The sequence below is a fragment of the Folsomia candida genome, unplaced genomic scaffold (assembly GCF_002217175.1).
Source record: "Folsomia candida strain VU population unplaced genomic scaffold, ASM221717v1 Fcan01_Sc002, whole genome shotgun sequence".
NCBI classification, from domain to species: Eukaryota; Metazoa; Arthropoda; class Collembola; order Entomobryomorpha; family Isotomidae; genus Folsomia; species Folsomia candida.
The window spans coordinates 14353275-14374009 of record NW_019091194.1 but is presented as its reverse complement, the minus strand read 5'-3'; the positions used below and the strand labels follow the sequence as shown (position 1 = coordinate 14374009).

The 20735-nt window shown below is 37.8% G+C and overlaps 1 protein-coding gene across 4 annotated transcripts in view; it reads left to right on the top strand.

The window, feature by feature from the left end:
• The window catches only part of LOC110844425 (serine/threonine-protein kinase D1), a 46680-nt gene that overhangs the window by 16277 nt on the left and 9668 nt on the right, over nucleotides 1-20735 (top strand). For 3 of the 4 annotated variants that reach the window (XM_022090625.2, XM_022090622.2, XM_022090623.2), the window contains exons 5-14: nucleotides 7638-7776; nucleotides 11390-11457; nucleotides 11576-11645; nucleotides 12374-12564; nucleotides 13572-13659; nucleotides 13799-13886; nucleotides 13981-14004; nucleotides 14278-14357; nucleotides 16533-16714; nucleotides 19924-19973. In XM_022090625.2, coding sequence (XP_021946317.1) covers nucleotides 7638-7776; nucleotides 11390-11457; nucleotides 11576-11645; nucleotides 12374-12564; nucleotides 13572-13659; nucleotides 13799-13886; nucleotides 13981-14004; nucleotides 14278-14357; nucleotides 16533-16714; nucleotides 19924-19973 — 980 coding nt within the window. Of the gene's footprint in view, nucleotides 1-5731; nucleotides 6098-7637; nucleotides 7777-11389; nucleotides 11458-11575; nucleotides 11646-12373; nucleotides 12565-13571; nucleotides 13660-13798; nucleotides 13887-13980; nucleotides 14005-14277; nucleotides 14358-16532; nucleotides 16715-19923; nucleotides 19974-20735 lie in introns of those variants that run through there. The other variant, XM_022090626.2, reaches the window with a different exon arrangement.

Here is a 20735-nt window from a genome sequence, read left to right as displayed (position 1 = left end):
AATGTATACGTGTTTTATGGGACCCATCTGGAGTGACACTTTGACCTTGATGGAAAATTGAATCTCTTTGATAGGTGATTAAAAAACCTTTGTGTCTCGTTGAAAGCCATTAAACGTTAATTGCTAGATTCCTCTGTTTGATGCTGCTAGCCAGTCAGAAGTGTTTATTTAGAACTCGTTTGTATATTGGATGGACAGGAGTGAATAATTCAAAGAAACTGTAAAATAACATTAAATGACTTTGTAATTATAAACCCGTCGTCAGAAGTGTCGCTCCATGATCCACGTATTCACTCATAAATACATACGTCAGTATATGTGATAAATGTCACCAGCAGAACACCTACATACAAATACATGCATACTTCCAAACATTACCAGTGAGTGACTACTTAGCTTGGCCATTACTCACTTTTGAAATTAGTTGTCAGTCGGTGGCCAGAATAATTTACATTAATTAATAGAGAAGTGTAGACAGGCATTCTACCAAAATGTCATTTCTACACGTTCCAAGTTCCAGCATTGTATGAACAAATGTCAAACATAAATACGTTCAAAATAAGTTGTCAACAAATCTTCCGTACTTGTTCGTCGAATGATCTACTTGTCATGTCGTTAAATGTGTAAACATGATCCTCGGCCCAGAACAACAGGCCTTGTTTTCTACGTCATTAGTCTGATGTTTCCATTCTTTGCGAATGCTTTTGTTTCAAGGATCATATTTACATGGAACAGACATTGAATCTTCAACTTTCTGACTTTCAGCCTATCCTTTTTTCCTTGTATTCCGAGGAGTTGTATAATGCTGATGGCACATATGGCGACAAATATTATTCAGATCCCCTTCAACATCGTCTGCTATTTGTTTGATACTAAAATCGGACCTGTTTGTGTCATATTCTTACGAAATATCAGTTACTTCTAACTTATACATAAGTACATGCATATGCTCGTATTTTTAGTACAAATACACAATACGCGTGTTTATATGCAAAATGTGCAGAGTTGAATGTTTGGTACTTTATACAGGACTGTAATGTTTGATATGTACATAAAGTTCTGGAGATGGGAAAATTACTTCGTTATGACTGTGCTGGGTATACTATTGTAGATTGTAGTAAATTTTATTGCTTTCGTCAGTAAAAATTAGAAACATAATGAGACATTTCATACGTCCCATCAGAACACAAGCTAATGAGATTTGATCTAGCACCGAACCAAAATAAGTTATGATTTACACATAATGGGAAAACGTCTTTGTGATTGCTTCGTTTCAGAATTCAGACATTTACGTAACGGGTTTTCGTGGGCGAAAATCATGAAAAAGGTTTTTGTCCAAAAGACTGAAGTTTTTCCTCCAGGATATTTGATTTGTTGCCAAAGGTCAAGATTTTTGATGAGATTTCTAGCTTTTCATTATGTCAGGGCAGAACGAATTGTCGGTGGGGGAAAATAAATTGATTGTGTGTGCTATATATGTATGCTATGTACGTACATAATATGTACGTTTATGACAGTGTACAAAAACACTACATTTTTATTGTAATCCATTCCCCAACTAATCGACTGATGCAATGAAGCATCTATTTCAAAATGAACTAATTCGTTTTCTGATGTAAAATTATATATTTTTCTACTTAACAACTACTACTTAACAATAATTCGGTCGTCACCTACTTGTCTGAATATACATGCATGCAAGTAAAAACTAGCCCAATTCTTCTGCAACACACCATTAAAGCTGGAAAGGAATGAAAGTGTTTCCGTTCTGAAGAAAGCCTGACGGAAGCGAGTCACACTCGATTAAATGGGTTGACAAAGTATGTCCGCAGATGTGGCCGAGGGGGAGAGAACTATAGAATCAATCAAATGTACTGACCTCTGACCCAATTCCATTCATTTCAAGGGCATAACTATACTTTTGTATGTTCACGGAGGTTATGAGACGGCATTAATATTCACTACAGATCTTTTTTGTTGCGATTATTATTTTTCGTTTCACGAAGCACAAAGAGGGACGGCACGAAATTAATTTTCATTTTGTGAGTGCACTTGGCATCTTACCAAATATATTTTGTTTTTCGCAGCCCGCATGAGAATGAACTTTTCGCACATGTATCATCATCTCTTACTTGAGAAGTATATATTTCCTCGCAGACTGCCAGACTTTATACTTTGCTATTTCTTATTCATGTATGTTATGATGTACGTGAATACTTAATTCTCAGCTTTCTACTCCACTAAAAATAATTCTAATTTCATGTTTATGTATGTATACATAGATCTTTGAGTCCCCCATGTGCATAGCATGCGAACTCACTAAAACGGAGACAGGACAAAGTTTCTGTTTGATTTTTTACATGAAGCGGAAACATTTTAAATGGGCATTGGAGTATATTCAATTTTTTCATCAGGCCCACTCAAAGAGATGACGCCGCCGCTCGCTACTTCATCTCAAGGACGGGTCTTAATTAAAATTCTCAACTCTTCTCAACTCTGGCGATAATTTTCCAAGATAAGAAAGAAGCACATTTTGTTTGCGAACCCATTGTGGACACTTTGTTGCGTCATTCGGACACGACAATTTAATCTCCCTCCGACGGCCGACCAACCGACCGACCTCGTCGCGGCATTTCCAATGTAAAAGTCGTAAACGTTGGTCTGCACAAAAGGAGATAAAATATTCCACGTGAAATATGGAAAAAATAGGCAATTTAACTGCTCATAAATAACCATGTCGAGGACAAAGGAGGGGTTTGTGAATTATTAACCCTACACGTAATCCTTATTAATTTTTTGAGACAAGAGAACGGGAGGAAAAGGGAGGAAATTTGTTGCGAGTAATGGATTTCTTGATCCAGAAAGCAAACGCTAATGCTTGCAATACATCAAGTGACATTACAATGTCGACCTCAAGTACCTTTGATGCTCTTTAGACATAAACTGCTGTGTAGTTTATTTCAACTCATTGCAAAACTGTGACATCTTATTTTTTGGCTGACACAAAGTTTGTGCAGTCAAACTACACAGTGAAGTATTAGATACTCAAAGACATTAACCGGGATAAGTTACAGGAACCGTTTATATAACTGCTTAGAGTACTAGACACACAATTATTGTTCCTGAAGATTTTTGGGGAAAATTCGCTGGTTCATTGGCTTGGCTAACTTTTGCATACATTTGTACAGACATGTGCACGTAATACGTCATGTATATATACGTATACAATGTGCATAGACATGTAAATAATTTATGCAAAGTCTTCCCGCACAGACGATATCATGCAGATATTGTTGCAATATTACATGAATAATTAGGTGAGATGTCTAGCTTTAAGGATTTTCTTTTAAACATTTCTGTTATCACACCAACCACAAAGCGGGTAACATTGCGGTTATACATTCTCATTATTGTCCCATTGTGTGGTATTTAAGTAGCTTAGCTGGCGCAGAATTTCTTGCAGTGAATGTTGGATCCGGACAAGATAATTCACGAACCACTAAAGCTCAAAGTACAGTTTGTAAAGCCAGCTTTGGCTCCACATTAATATAATAATATAGCCTTCATCCATGTAGTGGTGTGTATGTAAGTATTATTGCTTATGGGAAAATTTAATATAGCCAAGATTAACTGGTGAATCGCAAACCATCATCTCAAATTCGGCTATTTAGTCTAATAATGCAATAAATTCGGTACATTTGTAATAGAATCCCATTTACATTGACACGGCATATTAATTTTGGCAGCAAGCAATCATTAGGGGGCATCACTTACATACTATGTAAAATTTCATTCAGAGTTACAATTTGTAATTCGTACGTACATATTATATCAAAACCATACAGTGACATATTACATACACATTTTCATGATGCATTTTTTGCAAATAAATAAGATGCAACTTTGTTTAAATGTTTGTGCATGTGTGCATAATTCATTGACCATCCATTAAGTATTTATCATTATTAGGTCAAAGTGGCAGACTCAGCTTGTGTCAAGCCTATGTACGTATGCTGACCTGGAAGGCGAGGCTGCTCAACACGTGCACAAATCGTTAGACTTATACTTATACGTATTTATATTAGTAAGTATATGCAAGTGATGAGTCATGAGAAATTCTAGGATTAGTACATAGTTTGCCATTTTATTCCAAGACGATATCCTGGTCAGATCGCGCAGTTTATGTGGTCTACGTTCATATTTGCATATTTGAAGCTTCAGCAGCGAGCGGTCCCATCCTTTTCATCTTGCCATTTCAAAGAGGAAACGAGCGTGAAAAACTGCGGGTGGCATGTTTGATTGGTTTCATTTTTAATACTTTTCCAATGCACAGAGCGGAAGAAAAGCAGATTGAATTACTTTGCTGAAAGAAACCGTGTTTGTATTGGTTCATTGTACCCCAAAGGAAGGTATATACAAGAAATATGCATGCGTGTGTAATGCGAAAAAATGCAAATTCTGTTTGCCAAGAAATTCACCGAAATTTAGAGCACGGAGAAAACACCGATTGTAGTTGACAGCCTATAAGAATTTGGGATTTTCTCCTTGGTTGTGTAATTTCCTGATTATAGTTGAAGGCAAGTTATGCAAGGTGACGGCCCCTGTCATCGAATTTTTAAATTTTTATGATTTTCCACTTTGTATAAATTTACTGAAGCATTCCTACATCTCTCAAACTGTCGGTGGTCGCTGTCTCACGAGCCGGTAAACTGGCTGAGACAGTCTGCTCGAGCAAATGAATGCGCAAAGTGGGGATCAAGAAGAGTGTCTGTCGTCGTCATAGGGGTTTTCGACAGGCGACGGCTCTTGTTTCCAAAAAGACCCTTTCCCCGTCTCATTTTTGTCACTTTAGCCGAGTTGAACCACTTGGAAATTGAACACCGATTCAAGTAAAGTGGATCTTCACTAACCTCGTGGTCGTGCAGCAGGAATTTCCAAGATACATTAATTTTCCTAATGATTTCCATCATCACGTTCAAAGAGGGTCAAGAAGGCTGAGATTAAAATAGATCTGCACATTCAACCAATTTTTTCTAGAATTAAACTTTATGTAGGTTAGCTTAAGTACGTCTTAAGTTTAACATTTTAGAAATAACGTGCAAATGTTAAAAACCAGCATTTCGTTTCGCAATACAAATCGTGCAGTGATCATGATTATAAACGTGGATCATTCTTTACAATTAGCATACAATTGCTCTTCGTTACTAACTATTTATTCGTAGTACGAGTTTAACATTAGTTTTCCGTCATCTAAGGAATATACCCCGCTACCCAGAACACGTTAAGTTCTTGAGCGCAGAGATTTCAGCTATTTATGCTTATGAAGCTATTGTATCTCGAATTAACAACGAATTGCAAGAAAAGGAACATGTTGAGACGAGCTTTTATAGTAAATACACACAAGCGGAAGATTCTCCTCGTAATATCTTTAAGTATTTGCATGACTGAATCCGCAATAGTTGAGTCAAGTCAAGCAAAACGAAATCAAAGTCAGGTAAAGGTGATCTCCAAGGATTTGCGTTGAATAGATTGAGTTAAACTTCAAATCCTCCTTCGGCTACCTGCTTCCTCGTCCTCAACAACTTGAACACACTGCAAGTTTTATGCTCAGTCAGAATCAAATCAACAAGACCCCCAACAAATACGTATATATGTACATACTATAAGTTTCCTCCGGACTCAGCAGTACGAGTACAACGATTATGGGTCAGGCTGTCCCGTGTTCTTTGATTTTTGTGTGCAAATTCCGTTAAAAACGCTATACTTTGTGTATCGTAAAATTCAGGATCTCATATTTCCTCCTTTCTTTAAATCATCCTCTGTTCTCGTGATCTGGCTGTCGCGACGTCGGTTGCGTGCTCCCGATCACGATGAGTTTTTGAGTTGAATCGAATTGAATGTATAAAAATTCAATTTTGTTTCCTAATCCGATTTCGTTCTGCTTCATTGAATTGTTCAAGTTTGTAGACAACGAGCAACGTCTCATTCGTCGTCATCTAGTTGGTCTCGTAACTATCTGTGACAAATTCTGAAAAAAGCCTCATTGCTCAGAAAAACGGTTCTCATCTATTATCAATTTTCAAGAGTTGGTAGCTTGGTAAGTACAATTTAATAATTGATGGTGGACAATAGGCACGAATACAAATAAGAAACTCACATTTCCTTTGAAAGACAGTTTTTGCATGCTCAAATACACGATAGTTCATGAAATGGCCTTTCTGCAATGATTCTGTGCAGTTTCCTATATAAATAAGTGCGTATATGCATGTGTATAAGAACATGTGAGATCAAGTAAGACCTATTTTCGATCGCAGTAAGCACTAAATTTTCATTAACTTTCTTATGTACATTTTTATTAGGATGGAATAGTTTGATCCCCTCATTCATTCATGCTAGCCATTAAATTGATCATTCTGTAAAATGGTCTCAAGAGTTCTGGAAAACGGCAAATATATGTAGGCTTCTCACACGCGATAAGATTGAGATATGTGCATTTTTACGTTATATGATGATCATTTAGTATAATGTGAGGTTTAAATCCAAATTGTTATAGATTACAACTTTGAGATAATAAAGTGGAACCTGAAATTCAATTCAGAGTGGATTTGGGTTTCTCCTTTCTAAATATTAGGCTGACATGCATGGTAAATAAATATTGGTCTAATGAAGAAGTATCGCCCTTGTCACATGTCGGTTCATACATTTTTTCTCTCGATCAAGATTTACTTGGAGCAGATGCTGATTGGATTGCACCATGAATTGAAATAGAACTCCAGATACTTTTGTCTTCCACGGGCCACGGTCCCAGCACCGGAAATAATATTGATACTAAATTTTCACCAGAACAATCAAGTTAAGCCCTCAGCTATTTGTTATGGTTAGTTTGGTGGTCCAGGAATGCGAACTGTTGGAATGGATTTGATAGGAAAACGAAACCAACGAACGAATCCGCCAAATTGCTTTCTTCGTATTTATGTTCGAGTATAAAATTCCCATTTTCGGTTCGCTGGTTTGCTTTCTTGAGCTTTGCAATTCCATCCGAGCTACAGGGTCATCTCTTCTTCCATTCGACGTATGTTTAAGCAGTCAGTCATTCCTTCACGCGGACATCACACACCCGAGTCGTGTGGGGATTTGGATCGGTGAAAATGTTGGGGACCAGAGATCCCATCATGTAATGTGATTCTCTATCTGCGTCACTTAGACAGACGTAGCGACAAAGTGTGATTTACTTTCACAGAGGGAATAATGGACGTTGTGGCGGTATCGGAAGCGAAAATAAACACCGTGCACCGTGTACATTCACATCTTCCTGAGCGGATCAGGCTTTTTTCATGATCCTTTGCAAACCAATACAAAATCTCATCTCGTGCCCCCAGCGCAGAGTTTGATTGTCATTGATGCACATAAAATGGGTGGCAAGATAGTAAATAGTATAGATCACACGTTCGAATAGGTCGTCATACTCGTAGGGGTATAAAAACACGCATGGAGAACATGGGAGAATAAGAAACTACACATAAACATTTTTTGTGTGGTCTTATGGATTTTTGAGAGCTGGTGGTTTCAAATTATTAAGAAGCGAATGCGATTGATTGCTAAATCTAATAATGTTTCTTATTTTTCTGTGTATTTAGTTCCCAGAGCACGGACTGAGCCGATTGAACGAGCGATTACTTCTTTTCCGGCATGATTACAGCTCTACAAACATTTTGCAGATGATTAACTCGGCATCAGAGATCAATGATGAGACCCTCGTCGAAATCGTGCTTACAGGTAAACCAATTTTCTCGAAATTCTGATATCGTGACTACGCAAACATACGTATCACGTAACTGTATACATCTTGTTGTGCAAACTCTAAAAATTTTCATTGTTTTCGAGGAACGAAAAGAAGTAGCGAACAAATAAAGTTTGCTAGTATTGCAACATTCCCTGCTATATTTTTCCTCTTGATTGGCCAATCGAATAGAAAAGTGAATTTATTTACGTTAGAGATTGGACTAACAATTCTTTTACTTTATTTTCGGGAGCAAGGACAAGAATTTTCCTTTGACGCACTACTAACACGCCAGACCATTTGGTTCAAGTCGAGAAAAACGGCGTGCTTATGGGGTTATCGGAAAGTCCCATAGCTAGCTGTTAAGTTTGAGACGATACGTATGCAGGACCTATTTCCCAATGTAAAATGTCAATTGAATTTATTTTATAATTTATCCGACCATTTACGCCATCTCGAATTTTCAGTATATTTTTGTTAAAATGTACTTTAGTATGCAAATTTCGACTGTATCTCAAATTTTCTCTAGTTTTCCTGTTTTTCTTGAAATTTTTGTACCATCTACGATGTTGAAATATGCAAAGATATTCCGAAAAAAAGTTGCCATGAACTCTCCCAACTTCTCCCATAAGCACGCCTCTTTGTGGCAGGTGGTGTATCACTAACGGGTGAATATATGTATATTATTGCTTATATACAACAAACAAGTATGCTTTCAAAGCTGTGTAATGTAGGATTGAGAGAAGAGAGGAAAATTATCTGGACCTTCTCCTCTTGGTCTGAGCAAGGTGTTTGGTAATAAGGAAGAGTTGGTTGGTTTGGTGGTTGGAGAAAGCAAGACGGAGATAACGGGGACAATGTCCGTTCTGGGAAAAGTTCCGCGTAGAAGAGGAAAAGGAGAAAGCGAGAGCTATAAATAGAATTTATTACTCAGACATTTTCACGAATGTACGGGCAACTTTCGAGTATTTCCTTCGTAATTTTGTACCGATTCTTTTGCTTGGATTAGTTGTTGGACCTCCGGATCTCTCTCTATTTATTTGTGCACTCCGTTGGTGCACCCGTCGCTTGGTTGGTTCAGATTGCGAGGAGTTCATTGGGCGAGAGGTTGACTACTATATTGCCTGGTCACATCCCTCATCGACCTGTCCGTATTTCGGAAGATAATCCTGACCTCAGTCAGTCACTGATTCACCAACCACTACGAGATCCGAATGCTCAACTCGTATGGCGTCGAACTGAACTCCTTTCTGTCACTTTTTTATTAGAACCATCACATTTTGGAGAAGGCACGGTTCCCTCTACTACCTCCCAGAGGGAAATATTATGCGGGTGCAAAGATAAATTGGCGTTAATATTCAATATATCATAATTAGGTCACATTCACATATATTTGTTACACGTTCAATTATTTTAGTCCATCCTGATTAAATAATTTATTCCTACAATTGCACTAATTGTCAAAGCATTATTTCCAAACTACTTTACAACTGCAGTAGTTATTGCGCAAGTGTTAAATATTGCTTTTGGTTCCCTTACAACTTGTAGTTTACAAGAATAAAAGTTTCAAGTGATTAATCATTGAATCTATCTCTTTCAAATACATGTTGACTTTTTGTAAGCGAATAATATTTATTTAGCGAGATGCTTTCTAGGTTCTGCACTCAACCCTTTCAACATTATAGACCTTCCTGTCACTTGTCCACATAAACTCAATCAATTAGAAAGCACTTTACACTCACTTGACGACTTTAATTCTCTGTGTGCCATCCATCCCATAAGGTGAAAGGTTGTCCTGTCGCAGGCGTGGTTTGAATACATCGATAAAGGGAACAATACTTGTGTCAAGTGAACCAATCCATTCCACGAGACGACTGAAAGAATTTTGTAAAGGCATTCAGCATTTCCGTTTCAGCCGGAATTGCACGTGTGTGACATAGATGCACTGCTTCACAAACCGTCCTATTATACCAGGCAACGTTGGCGACAACGAGTTGTCGTCATATCCTTCTTTTCTTTCGTCGACCCATAAAACGTTGATCCATTTCATTTATACACTCACAATCAGTTACGAGCTGTGTGAATTTTCATCCTTGATTACACTTCACCCATGTTTTATTTTATTTTATCATTGGCATTGCGTCAGCTGACCCATGCAGCAGGCCAGCGAGCATGCAACATCTCACACAGATATCGATGGGGAGCACTTCAAACTTTTTCAGAGCATCACTTTGATTTTGCAAAAGTTGAGGGGTAGACTGGATGGGACGAGTGTGAGGTTTTTAGGGCACCCCGAAAACGTTACTGCAATTTAGAGAGACCGATATCGATAGTCGATGATATATGTATTCTGGAAGGTGTAGGATTCCTTCTTCGATCTTGACTATAAAAGTTATTTTGTTGGAAAATTTCTCGCTGCTTCGCATTCCAGGGAGTCTGCCAAATGGAAAGTTTAGGTGGTTTGTTGCTAGTGGATCAACTTATATCCGTTCCCATGTGGTGTGATGATGTCTTGTGTTGTATAAACTGGGTCGAATCTTCAAGACTCCTGTTGGTGAAAGCAGCGGCGTATTTTACTGCTTGTCGTAAACTTTGCACAAAAGAATGTGAAATTCTGGAAGGGTCGCATTATTTTTTAAGATAAAAATCACTGAAATAAACTCGCTGTTTTTTTCTCAAGAACTTGACGGATATTGAACCAGAACCTTTCAAACCTATGAAAACGGGGTTGCAGTACTTTTAAGTAGTAAAGGAAAACTCAGTAAAAGGCTTTGGACTTTGAGGCCAGTTTTTTGAGCGGATGAAATTTTAATCACTTGGGGAAAATTTTCTGGTTTTATTTATTTATTTCCCAGATATGTTGGTGCATAATCTCACATTGAGATAGGACTAACAATAAGTATGTAGATCTGGTCGCATATCATTTGATATTACGCATTGGTTCAGTTCATATGCCATCATGCATTGACTGAATGGCATGAATTGTAAATTTTGCTACAAGTTTTTTGGTTGACATTTGACGAGTTGAGATGAATTCAGTACGGCTTTCTAGCTTGGAGAATAAAGAGTGGTTCAAGTCGTTTTTGTTGTTTTCCTCGCTTTCGTCGTCTGATCTTTTGAATAGAAAACAGTTGCATCCCAAACCTCTTAAAATTCATTGAGTCGATTCCTTTCTTTCTTTGGTTTGTTGGCCTTTCGATATAATAAGATTCTGCAGTGGTGCCGTTCTTCCTTCCTCTCTTTCACCAGGCAAACAGCAAGCGTCTTAAGTCGAAAGAGATAAAGTTAGTAAAAAAGAAAGTGGAACTTTCTCTGTGGCTATTTTTAGATTTACATGATCCGTCGCAAGTTTTTGTTCGGCAACTTTCTTAAAATGAGTCATCTTGCAATACGCAGAATGGAATAATTCTTACCTAAGTCTAGTTCACCCTCTGGTGACATTTAATCCTATGGTTGTACGTACGTGGAGAACTAGTTCATCTGAACTAGTGACAAGCCCTGGCTTACTGATAATATGCTTTCACTTCATTTACAATTAAACACGAATAAATAAATACATTCAAGTGCCGTTTGATAGAAAATGAAAATATTCGTGATTATTTTTTGCAGCTTCTGCTCCCTCCGGAGAAGAAAGTGTCCAGATCCGACCCCACAGTCTTTCCGTCCATTCATACAAAGTAAGCAATAGAATATGCAATCCCGTGTACCCTCGTTCTTCCTAAGAATTCATGCACATGTGACATGTATGCATCCCTTTATTCAGGAAATAATTGTTCCTTAATTATAAAATTTCAGTCGCCTTCCTTTTGTGATTGTTGCGGTGAAATGCTATTTGGACTTGTTCGTCAGGGCCTGAAATGTGAAGGTAAGCGTTAAAATATTAATTTGAACTGATTGCACAGGAGCAACCTCAGAGATGTACAGAATACTGATACCACCCCCATAAAGTACCACATCAATTGCACAGAGGCTAATATTTAACCCCAAACTTGTAAAAATCTGTGTTTAAGTTGGACTTTTTGATACTTAGCAAGAATAGGAAATGGAAAAACTTTCATGTTTAAAGTTTGGAGCTTTAGAAAAGACCTGGCGTTAGATAGATGACCAGGAAAGTATGACGAGAGTAATGTCTCGGCTCACTAGTTAAAAGCGTAGCCAGGCCCAACATTTACTGGAAACTTTTGCATATGCACTTTACTCCATATGAAGATTGTACAGCAGGTATAAAGAATTAATGCACAGTGTGATATGCGCGCTCATTAATATTACCACTGCATGCAATACGAATTTCGCCCAATTCTATTTGAAGGACATAAATATGTATATGTGCATAAGCATATGTATGTCATATAATTAAAAATCTGCATAATTAGCTTGCCAGAAGAAAGTAAATGAAAGTCCTATTTTTCTCGATTGCATTAAATATGTAGGTCAGTCTATGATAAAACTTCTAATAGGATTTTGTAAGGTTAAATATTGAATTCAGAGCACGCTGTCATCGCTGTGAGCTGCCCAGCAAAGTTGATTATCCTCAACGAAAGTTAGAGTTCAAGGCAAGTAATTCAATGAGCTTGTTATCTTGTCTTGTTGTAGGTTGTGGCTTGAACTTTCACAAAAGGTGTGTCTACAAGATTCCAAATAACTGCAGTAATAATTACCACGGGAAAAGACGTCGGTCCTCAACATTCTTGGGCCTACCCCGGAGTTCGTCAGAGTCTGGCTCAATTGGCTCGATCAATTCTGGTCTTTCTGATGACAATTCTCCTGCAACTATTGGAGGGCTGGTAAGCATTCTTTGCTCACTTGTGTGTGTATTTTTATATGTGGAAATTAGTGAAAGTATCAAAAATACCAAGCATACTCAGTATGTTTAATTTTTACAAGATTTACTGATGCCTTTTATGAATAACGTAAAGTTTACGAAATAGCTGTATAACACAGCTGGACTATTATTATTTACGAAGCAGCCTTGTGTGGTGCTAGTATCTAGAAAATATTGCTTCTGAATATTACTGTAAGCTGTATTGTACCGATAAAATATGAGAAATGTACGTACATACATATCCAAAAATACAAGTTTCCTGTCAATATATATCAACATATAGTTATCAGCATAGTGTTCGGAAAGCTGCCCAAGAGTTAATTCAAATAAAATGCTGAGCCATCCCTTGTTATTGGAGGAATAGCATCGGCAAGCATTTCACAACTAACACGAGTTGAGATATTGGTATGTTGGCCAATTTTCTGGTTTTCACTTCAATGAGGATTCATGCACTGTGTCTCCTAAGTTCAAGCAGTTACAGAAATGTCGGTGCCCTCAAATCTCCGTCTCATCATCTTGTTCTCAGAACTTTATATCTCACAATTTCCTTTATTTAGTAACGTCTGCTCCAAATTGCCTAGTTTGAAAGTGCGTTCGGGCACGTAGTAAAATCGGGCTCTATTATCTGAACCAATCCAATTGGATCTTTTGAGGTCTAACTTTCTCTCGTTCAACCTCGCGAATTGCAAGTCTTATTCCTTCCCCACATACGTACAGACTGGAACTCGAGCTTCAGTTCACAATGTCTCTTCAACCTGGCAATTAAAACCAAGAATAATTGCAAAGACTCTGCACCACTAAATAATTGCTTTTTTGGCACATCAATTCCACAGATAAATGGCTTAAGTATATAGCAGTCCAAATCAGTTTTACTGGTTTAATAAGAATTGCTATCATTAACGAATATGTGCACTAGACGAGATCTGGATTGGAGGATGCTATATATGATGTTAAATTTTTAACTTTCAGCTTGCCCCATCACCAAACAATGGCAAAAGTCGGAGCAGATCCCCTTCATTGGGAGGAAGGCCACCTTGGGTGGAACGAGAAATTGCTGGTGATTTTAATATTGCAATTATGCAGTTTACGAACGAATTTAATGCAAACCGCGAATATTGATGTAGCTATTAAACATTAATTAATAGCTGCGGCTGATGCATATTTTTACTAAAATTCAAGAAACTTCTGTACTACAGGTCGCATCAAAATCCCGCATACCTTCATGGTCCACTCCTATACCCGCCCAACCGTTTGTTCGTACTGTAAAAAACTCCTGAAAGGATTGTAAGTTACATATATTGTTAAATTATATGTATTATAATATTGCATGATATTTAAAACCTTCAAAATACTCATTGTTACCTCATTCGCATTTCAGCCTGAAACAAGGACTGCAGTGCAGGTAAGGCCTTCATTTAACTTTGCTGTCCTCCTCCTTAACACCCTTCTATTTAACCTTACTTTCTCCATTGTCACCTAATAAATATGTGGAGTACAGTTTATTGTGCATGTAGTGGGAATGAATTAACTGCTTGGCTTACTTACCAACATTCCTCATAATAAACTCTGTGGGGACATTGTGTCCCCACGGTTTCGCAGCCTTTGGTGATGTGCCATTAGCATTTAATGTGCGGCACTATTAATGATTTTTCGTAATACGACTTATGATTTTCAGAGACTGCAAGTACAACGTTCACAAAAAATGCATGGACAGAGTCCCAAAGGATTGTGCTGGCGAAGCCCCCAAGGATATGGGTAAGCACATAAATATGTATGCATTACAGTTGAGCGGACGCAATAAGCAAGTATTAGTAGTTGAACACGTACATAGTGTTGAGTTCACTGCTGCATGCGATCTATTGAATTTTAATTTTAAGATATTTTCCGCAACCCAGAATTTAAGATAGCCTGAGCTCAGCTCAGAGATCTCGTACTCAATTATAGTCGTTCGTGCGTGGATCACAAACATCATCGTGGAGAAAGTTGCTTGAGTTGTATCTTCTTTTCAAGTGTCACTTATATAATCACTTCTCATGCTATCAATCATTTACACTGTACTTTTACTTACTTTGCCTTTTTGGACGTCCCACTACGACGTGAGGTTGATCTAAATTAGAATCACAGGGTACTCAAAAACTCAACCATTCTTCCCAAAGACAACGTTCATCTTCTTGAACAAACACTTTCTCCATCCTTCTCCTTTTACTTTAAATTCTAGAGAGGAATGCTAACATTTAATGTTGTAGCAGCAGCACTAGCATAGCATCCCATATTTTATTTCATATTAAACATTCCATGTCATACTTTCAAGTGTTTAGAAACTTTTCCTGTAGTGAATACAAATTATACTGTTCCCCAGGTTTGTTTCTATCTACAATATTTTTTAGCAAGTTTTATCGTAGCTCATTTGCATTTCATATCTGTTCGTAAATTATTTTTGATCTTTTTTCCGTCCAGGAAACACGTTTATGTAAGGAAAGAGTAGCAATTAAAGCAAAATCTGCCAGAATCTTAGAAAAAGAAGCTCATGCAAATTTCCGCATGAACGATGAAGACCCATCTTAATCTATGTGCTTTATGGTCTTACTTTTTCTTTGCTCCCTAATTACATAAGCTGATTAGCAGCAAAAGGGAGGAGTATAAGTATGTATCGAGATGTATGCGTGTATAGTCAGCCTACTTTGTATCAAGATGTTTCAGAGCTTTCAAAGCACACACGACTTTCTCCACCCGGAGTAAAGAATTTAAATAATATCCAAATTAGAATCTTAATTTCCTCTCTTGAGTAGTAATAATAACGGGCATGACAGCGTAAGCACTCCTGCTTCTGACATGAATTTAGTTATTCACATTTTCTGGACAGCAGGACTTTCATAATTACTGGTTATAATTCCCAAGGGCTACATAAGCCTTTAGAAGTTGCAAAAACTGTCTCATGCCTTTTAAGAGCACATATTTAGTTATGTAGATGTTCTCACAATATGCATGTACATACACATATTTGTACGAAACTACGCAGATGAATGTACTCATACATTTTATTAAAGTTGGATCAATTTTCAGCAGCAATAATATATTAAAATAAACAATTGCAGAGATGAAAACCCACCAAGGAATTTATATTTTACCCCAATATAAAGTTGCATAAGTAATACCAATAAGCCATTTGTGAATCCGGTAGGAAAGAACCTTGAATAATGGAGAAAGTTGCTCCATATCGTTTGATATACTACCTTCACACTTCTCTTCGCATTCATCCCTATAGATTTGCTAGATTTCCGACCTGTTTTCTAATTCCTTTGAAACATTCCTCGTGGCAATCCTACTTTTGCAAACTTTTTGATTCACCAAACTACATCATTGAACATTTCACGGAGACGCGATAGGAATGACATTGCAGGCAATTTAGCTCCTCGTTTCTCACCTGCGACTGGTGATGGTAATGCGTTAAGGCACACATAATCACAATGGTGAACCCGCATAGCTCACTCAGAGTGGGTTTTGGGACTTTGCAATCAAATAAGGACAATCTCAAAGTTTCAAGAGTCAATATGCAAGTAGTGTAATGGGGAAAGTTTAGGAACTGTAATTATTAGATTTTGTTCGTTGTAAGTACTAATAACTTTTGTTTCTTCCTAATCCTTTCTATCGTCTCAATTTTCAAACGTTCCTCGAGAAAGTTTCTGTAGAAGGATTAATAATATACATACTTATGTACATACATCCATATGTGTGTGTATACAGACAATTTTTTGTATATAAATACATACAAAAGTGCATATATAGTTAACAGGCAGAATCAATTTGTAGTGCAAAAAAATGTCGAGAAAACTCAGCGTAAAGTGATTTAGCTTAAGGGCGGTTTTTAAAGTGGTTTTATTTCATGTGTATCAAAAATTTGAACTGCCCTTGGTTTTTGGTGAACCACAGGCGAGGCGTCGAGTCAAGAAAGTTTTGAGTCTGACAAGAACCCATCCATCGGAAGTCGTGACAGCAATGAAGCCTTGGAGGATGATTCGGACGATTCGGGCTCTCCTCCAGCCGGAATGTACAAGGAAGGAGCCGACAGCCCCTCGCCACACTTTCCCAATGGCAACGTCACACCGATACTGGTAAGACCACTTTTTCTCACTTATTTGACACTTGCGAGTCAAGTCGGGTACACTTCAATCTCAAATTTTATTAGATTTCAAATTCTCAGCAGGGGTTCTGATGCTTCGTGTTCTGGCACAACAGTTCAATAAAATATTTCAGTCCTATTATTCCTCTAAGCTTCGAGAGCTACATTTTTAAAGCCGTCCTTACACGGTCTTCAGACAGGCAGAAAATGTTATGCATTATTCCTTATTTCAGTTATGGCACACGTTACTAGTTAAATTCACTGATGTCACTTTCACTTTGATGATTAATTTCAAGACATTGATATTCTCAGATTCATAATTACCTATTAAGAGCTCGATTTCGAATTCTGCCATATTTTAGGCGATTTATGTGTTGCACGTCCACTCATTTATCGTAGAGCGTGGTTCTCGGGTTCCCTCATGACATTTCCTGTGCTGAAACATACATGTTGTTGTGAGGAAAGTCCTTTAGGAATTACGAGATTATTTATCAAGAACACAACGGTTTTCACTCCAGTCTTCCAGCTTAAGAGCATTAGATTAAGTGGATGTCGGATGAAAGTTGAAGGAGGCGACTAACTCTGAAGTCCTATCCCTTTGTTTTGCTTGTGCTGTTTTTTGGGTCGGTCTCCACATCCACGACCGCAATAAGTGAACGATAAGTAGATTCAGCAAACACAAAAGTACACTTGATGCGATAATTAATCTCAGAGTATCCTCCTCCCACCAATCAGAGTGAACCGAGCAATCCCATACCTTCACCCATGACTAGAGGATGTATGTATGTATGCAATGCGTTAATGGCTTCTGATACTTTTGTCTGGTACAGAGACGCCAGGTACACGATGAATATGTATTATTTGACGTAACAATAAATAATTATTAGTAGTTGTACATCATCAACTAGGTCATACTTCTCCAAATATTCAATTCATTTGTCTAATTAGTTTTGCGTGGGTAGCTAGCTCGTACCAGTTCCACAAAAAAAAAGATGAAAATTGATATTTGTGCTAATCCTATCTTTACTTCAATACTGACCGGGCAATGTGGAGTTCTCAGCCATGTACTTGTGTATTTATTTACTATTGATTAAGTAGATGAAGTAAAGAAAGCATACGGAATCCATCGCCACATACTTTTTCCTGCCTTCCTATCTTTCGAGCGGAAGAAAGTGCAGTAAGTTGACCAAGCAATTTGGTCAGACGGTGGCATGGATTCCAGAGTGTGGAAACTTCATCAAAGCCACCAGCTGTCGAAAGTCGTAAAATGGAATATCTAGTTTGTCCCAATGGTCGTAATAATTACTTGAAATCTAATTGGCAAATGGAGCATTTTTGCTGAGTCCACATAATGTCCGTTATTGCGCAGATAAAAGAAAACGTTATTTTCTATGCCTGCGGATGAGAATCCAGTGATTACATTCGTGTGACACAAGAGACAGAAGGACAACAAAGGACATAAGTTTTGGTGACCATCTTTCATGTAATCAAAGTAGAGAGAGTTGCCTCCACATATCCCACATCCTTCATCACGAGGGGAAAGCCGCACAATTCTGCGCAAAAAGAGAAAGCGTGCACTTATGCTCATTGTTTGGGTTGGATAGAAAGTAGTAAAAGTGGTCGTGGTGGAATTCGGGTTGCTCTCTTTTATACACACACTGGAAACAGTCGATCCCCACATTTGTTGCAAAATCCTTTCATTTTTGAACAAAGGGATTTGTATTTGATCGCATACATGCATGGAAAGGGCATCCCAATTACTGTTGCTGTGAAATCCAGATGACGCTCATTTTCCACACACTCCTTACGAAATATGTATATATACCAAAGTGCTTAAAACTGTCTAAAGAGTTGCTCATTTTATTATAGAAAAAGATTGCATACCAATTAATCAAACCGTGAAGGCGAGTGGCCGTCAGTATTGCATCCACCTGAGACTAGACTTTGATTGAGGTCCTGTTAACTCCACTCTGCGAACAATTCTTGTAGCAAAAAAGAACTCTTGGCAATATTAGTTGGGTTCTTTATTGTTGTCGTTGTTGGAGGTGGTGGTGGTACACGAGCGAGAGTAATAAATTACTTAAGCAGCAGAGAAAGTCAAGGTGAGGGAATTGTTCAAGATCGTCTGTCTCTGTGCCTTCCTATTTCGCTGACTCTTTTGACATGTTGCAGGAAACGGTATCTAATTTTCCACAAATAATTGAGTAATGGAACAATCTGAAATGCGAGCGTTTTGCATTTTTGTATTTACAACTTCCGTTTTTCCATAAAATGGCAAGAACGCCTGATTACTAAACCATGAGAAAATCTTCCAATATGTAAATATATGCACACAAGTCATCCAGATTACAAGATTACTCTGCCACTTCTGTCACTTCATCCTCTAACTACCACTGGATTATTCACCATATGTATTTTTGCCATGTATGTACTTATGTATATGATATGCATTTAAGAAACGGAATATTTGTCTGTCTGACAAAATATGCTTAAATAATTTATGTGTATGCGCACCGAGTGTCTGCATATGTCGTTCCTTAAAAGCTTCCTCGTATTTGGTCGTTGTTCAGTTTTCTCGGTATTCAAACATTTTGGGGACCGTGCACAAATGACGTCACTCAGAAATTGAATATTTCGACCCCTCCGCCCTTAATTACATATCATCATGCTTCGTGCTTCCTCTCTCCGCTACTTGTGGCATCATTTGTGCACGGTCTCTTGTGCGACATTTGGTAAATAATGATGATCATGGTGGCATTTGATTTTGATTTATAACAAACATTCATTCGGTCCATATTCATATACATAGAGCATTATGGCGTGGAATTAAAGTTAGCAAACCACATTGGTAATTTTAATTCTCGAGTAATCGACAGATGTTTCCAGCAAAAGTAGCAATAAAACAAAAGCATCAACTTTGTAGAGAAATTGTAGGATAGACAAACAGAGAACCCCAACAAACTTATATTTGTTGTGAAATTTGTTTTGGAATTGTGAAATTCCATGAATCTCGGGTTTCATGCTACGGTATGGTTAAGTTTGTTTGTAGAAGATTGAGATTCGAAGTGTGCAAATAATAATAGTCTGCAGAACATTTTGAGTGGAAATGACTTGAACTGTACAATATTACCACACACATATTTTTGTATAGGAGCTCTTCAGAGAAAATTAATTTGACTAAGTAAACTCTATTTTTTGAAGGTTGAAGACCACGATTCTCCCGAAGATCCGGTGAAGATTAGAACTGCCAGGTAAGAAAATACTATTCCTTCGACGCCTCTTCATGCCCCTCCGAAGCTTTAAGCTGCTAGACCATTTCGAAGCTCAACTGTGTAAATAGCATATACACACACACACACCTTTTATTTTATCATATCAAAAAGTATGTACTCAAAGTGCATGATTTCCATCACCCTACGTAACATCACAGTATTATTGTGTTACATCACGATACATGGAGGTTTGAAAATGTGAATAACATTGGTCTCAGTTTTGCACGCGAGTTAAACTGAATGACACCCAAGATGCGAGACGTCTTTGCATTCTGAAATAATAGTCTTTCATTCTTTATAATGCGCTATGCAAGAATGAGACCAGAAAGAAGGCAGTTGAAAATTATATGGTTCACAGTTGTTATCACATTTATTTTGCTATTTACAGCAGCAGCAGCATTTGTTTGTCGCTCGTTTTAGTGTATTATTTAGTAAGTAGGGTAAGGCCAGTTTGGATGATTTTATGGTTTAAGCAAGTGTGTAAGTATGGCAAAACTTGGCGCTCCAACGCTCCTCTTTACTTACTCAAAGGATTACGACTGTGAACAAGTAAATGCAATTCACAAAAGCAATTGGTGCAGCGCAACTTGATCTCAACAAGAGTTCGCACTAACCAGCTCAGCCAGCCAGCCAGCGGTGGAAGGATGCGATGCGATGTTATGATTATTGCTTTATTACGAATCACGAGAATAGGTAAAGGAATGACTGACGAACGTTACTGCATTACTGCCCATTCTATGG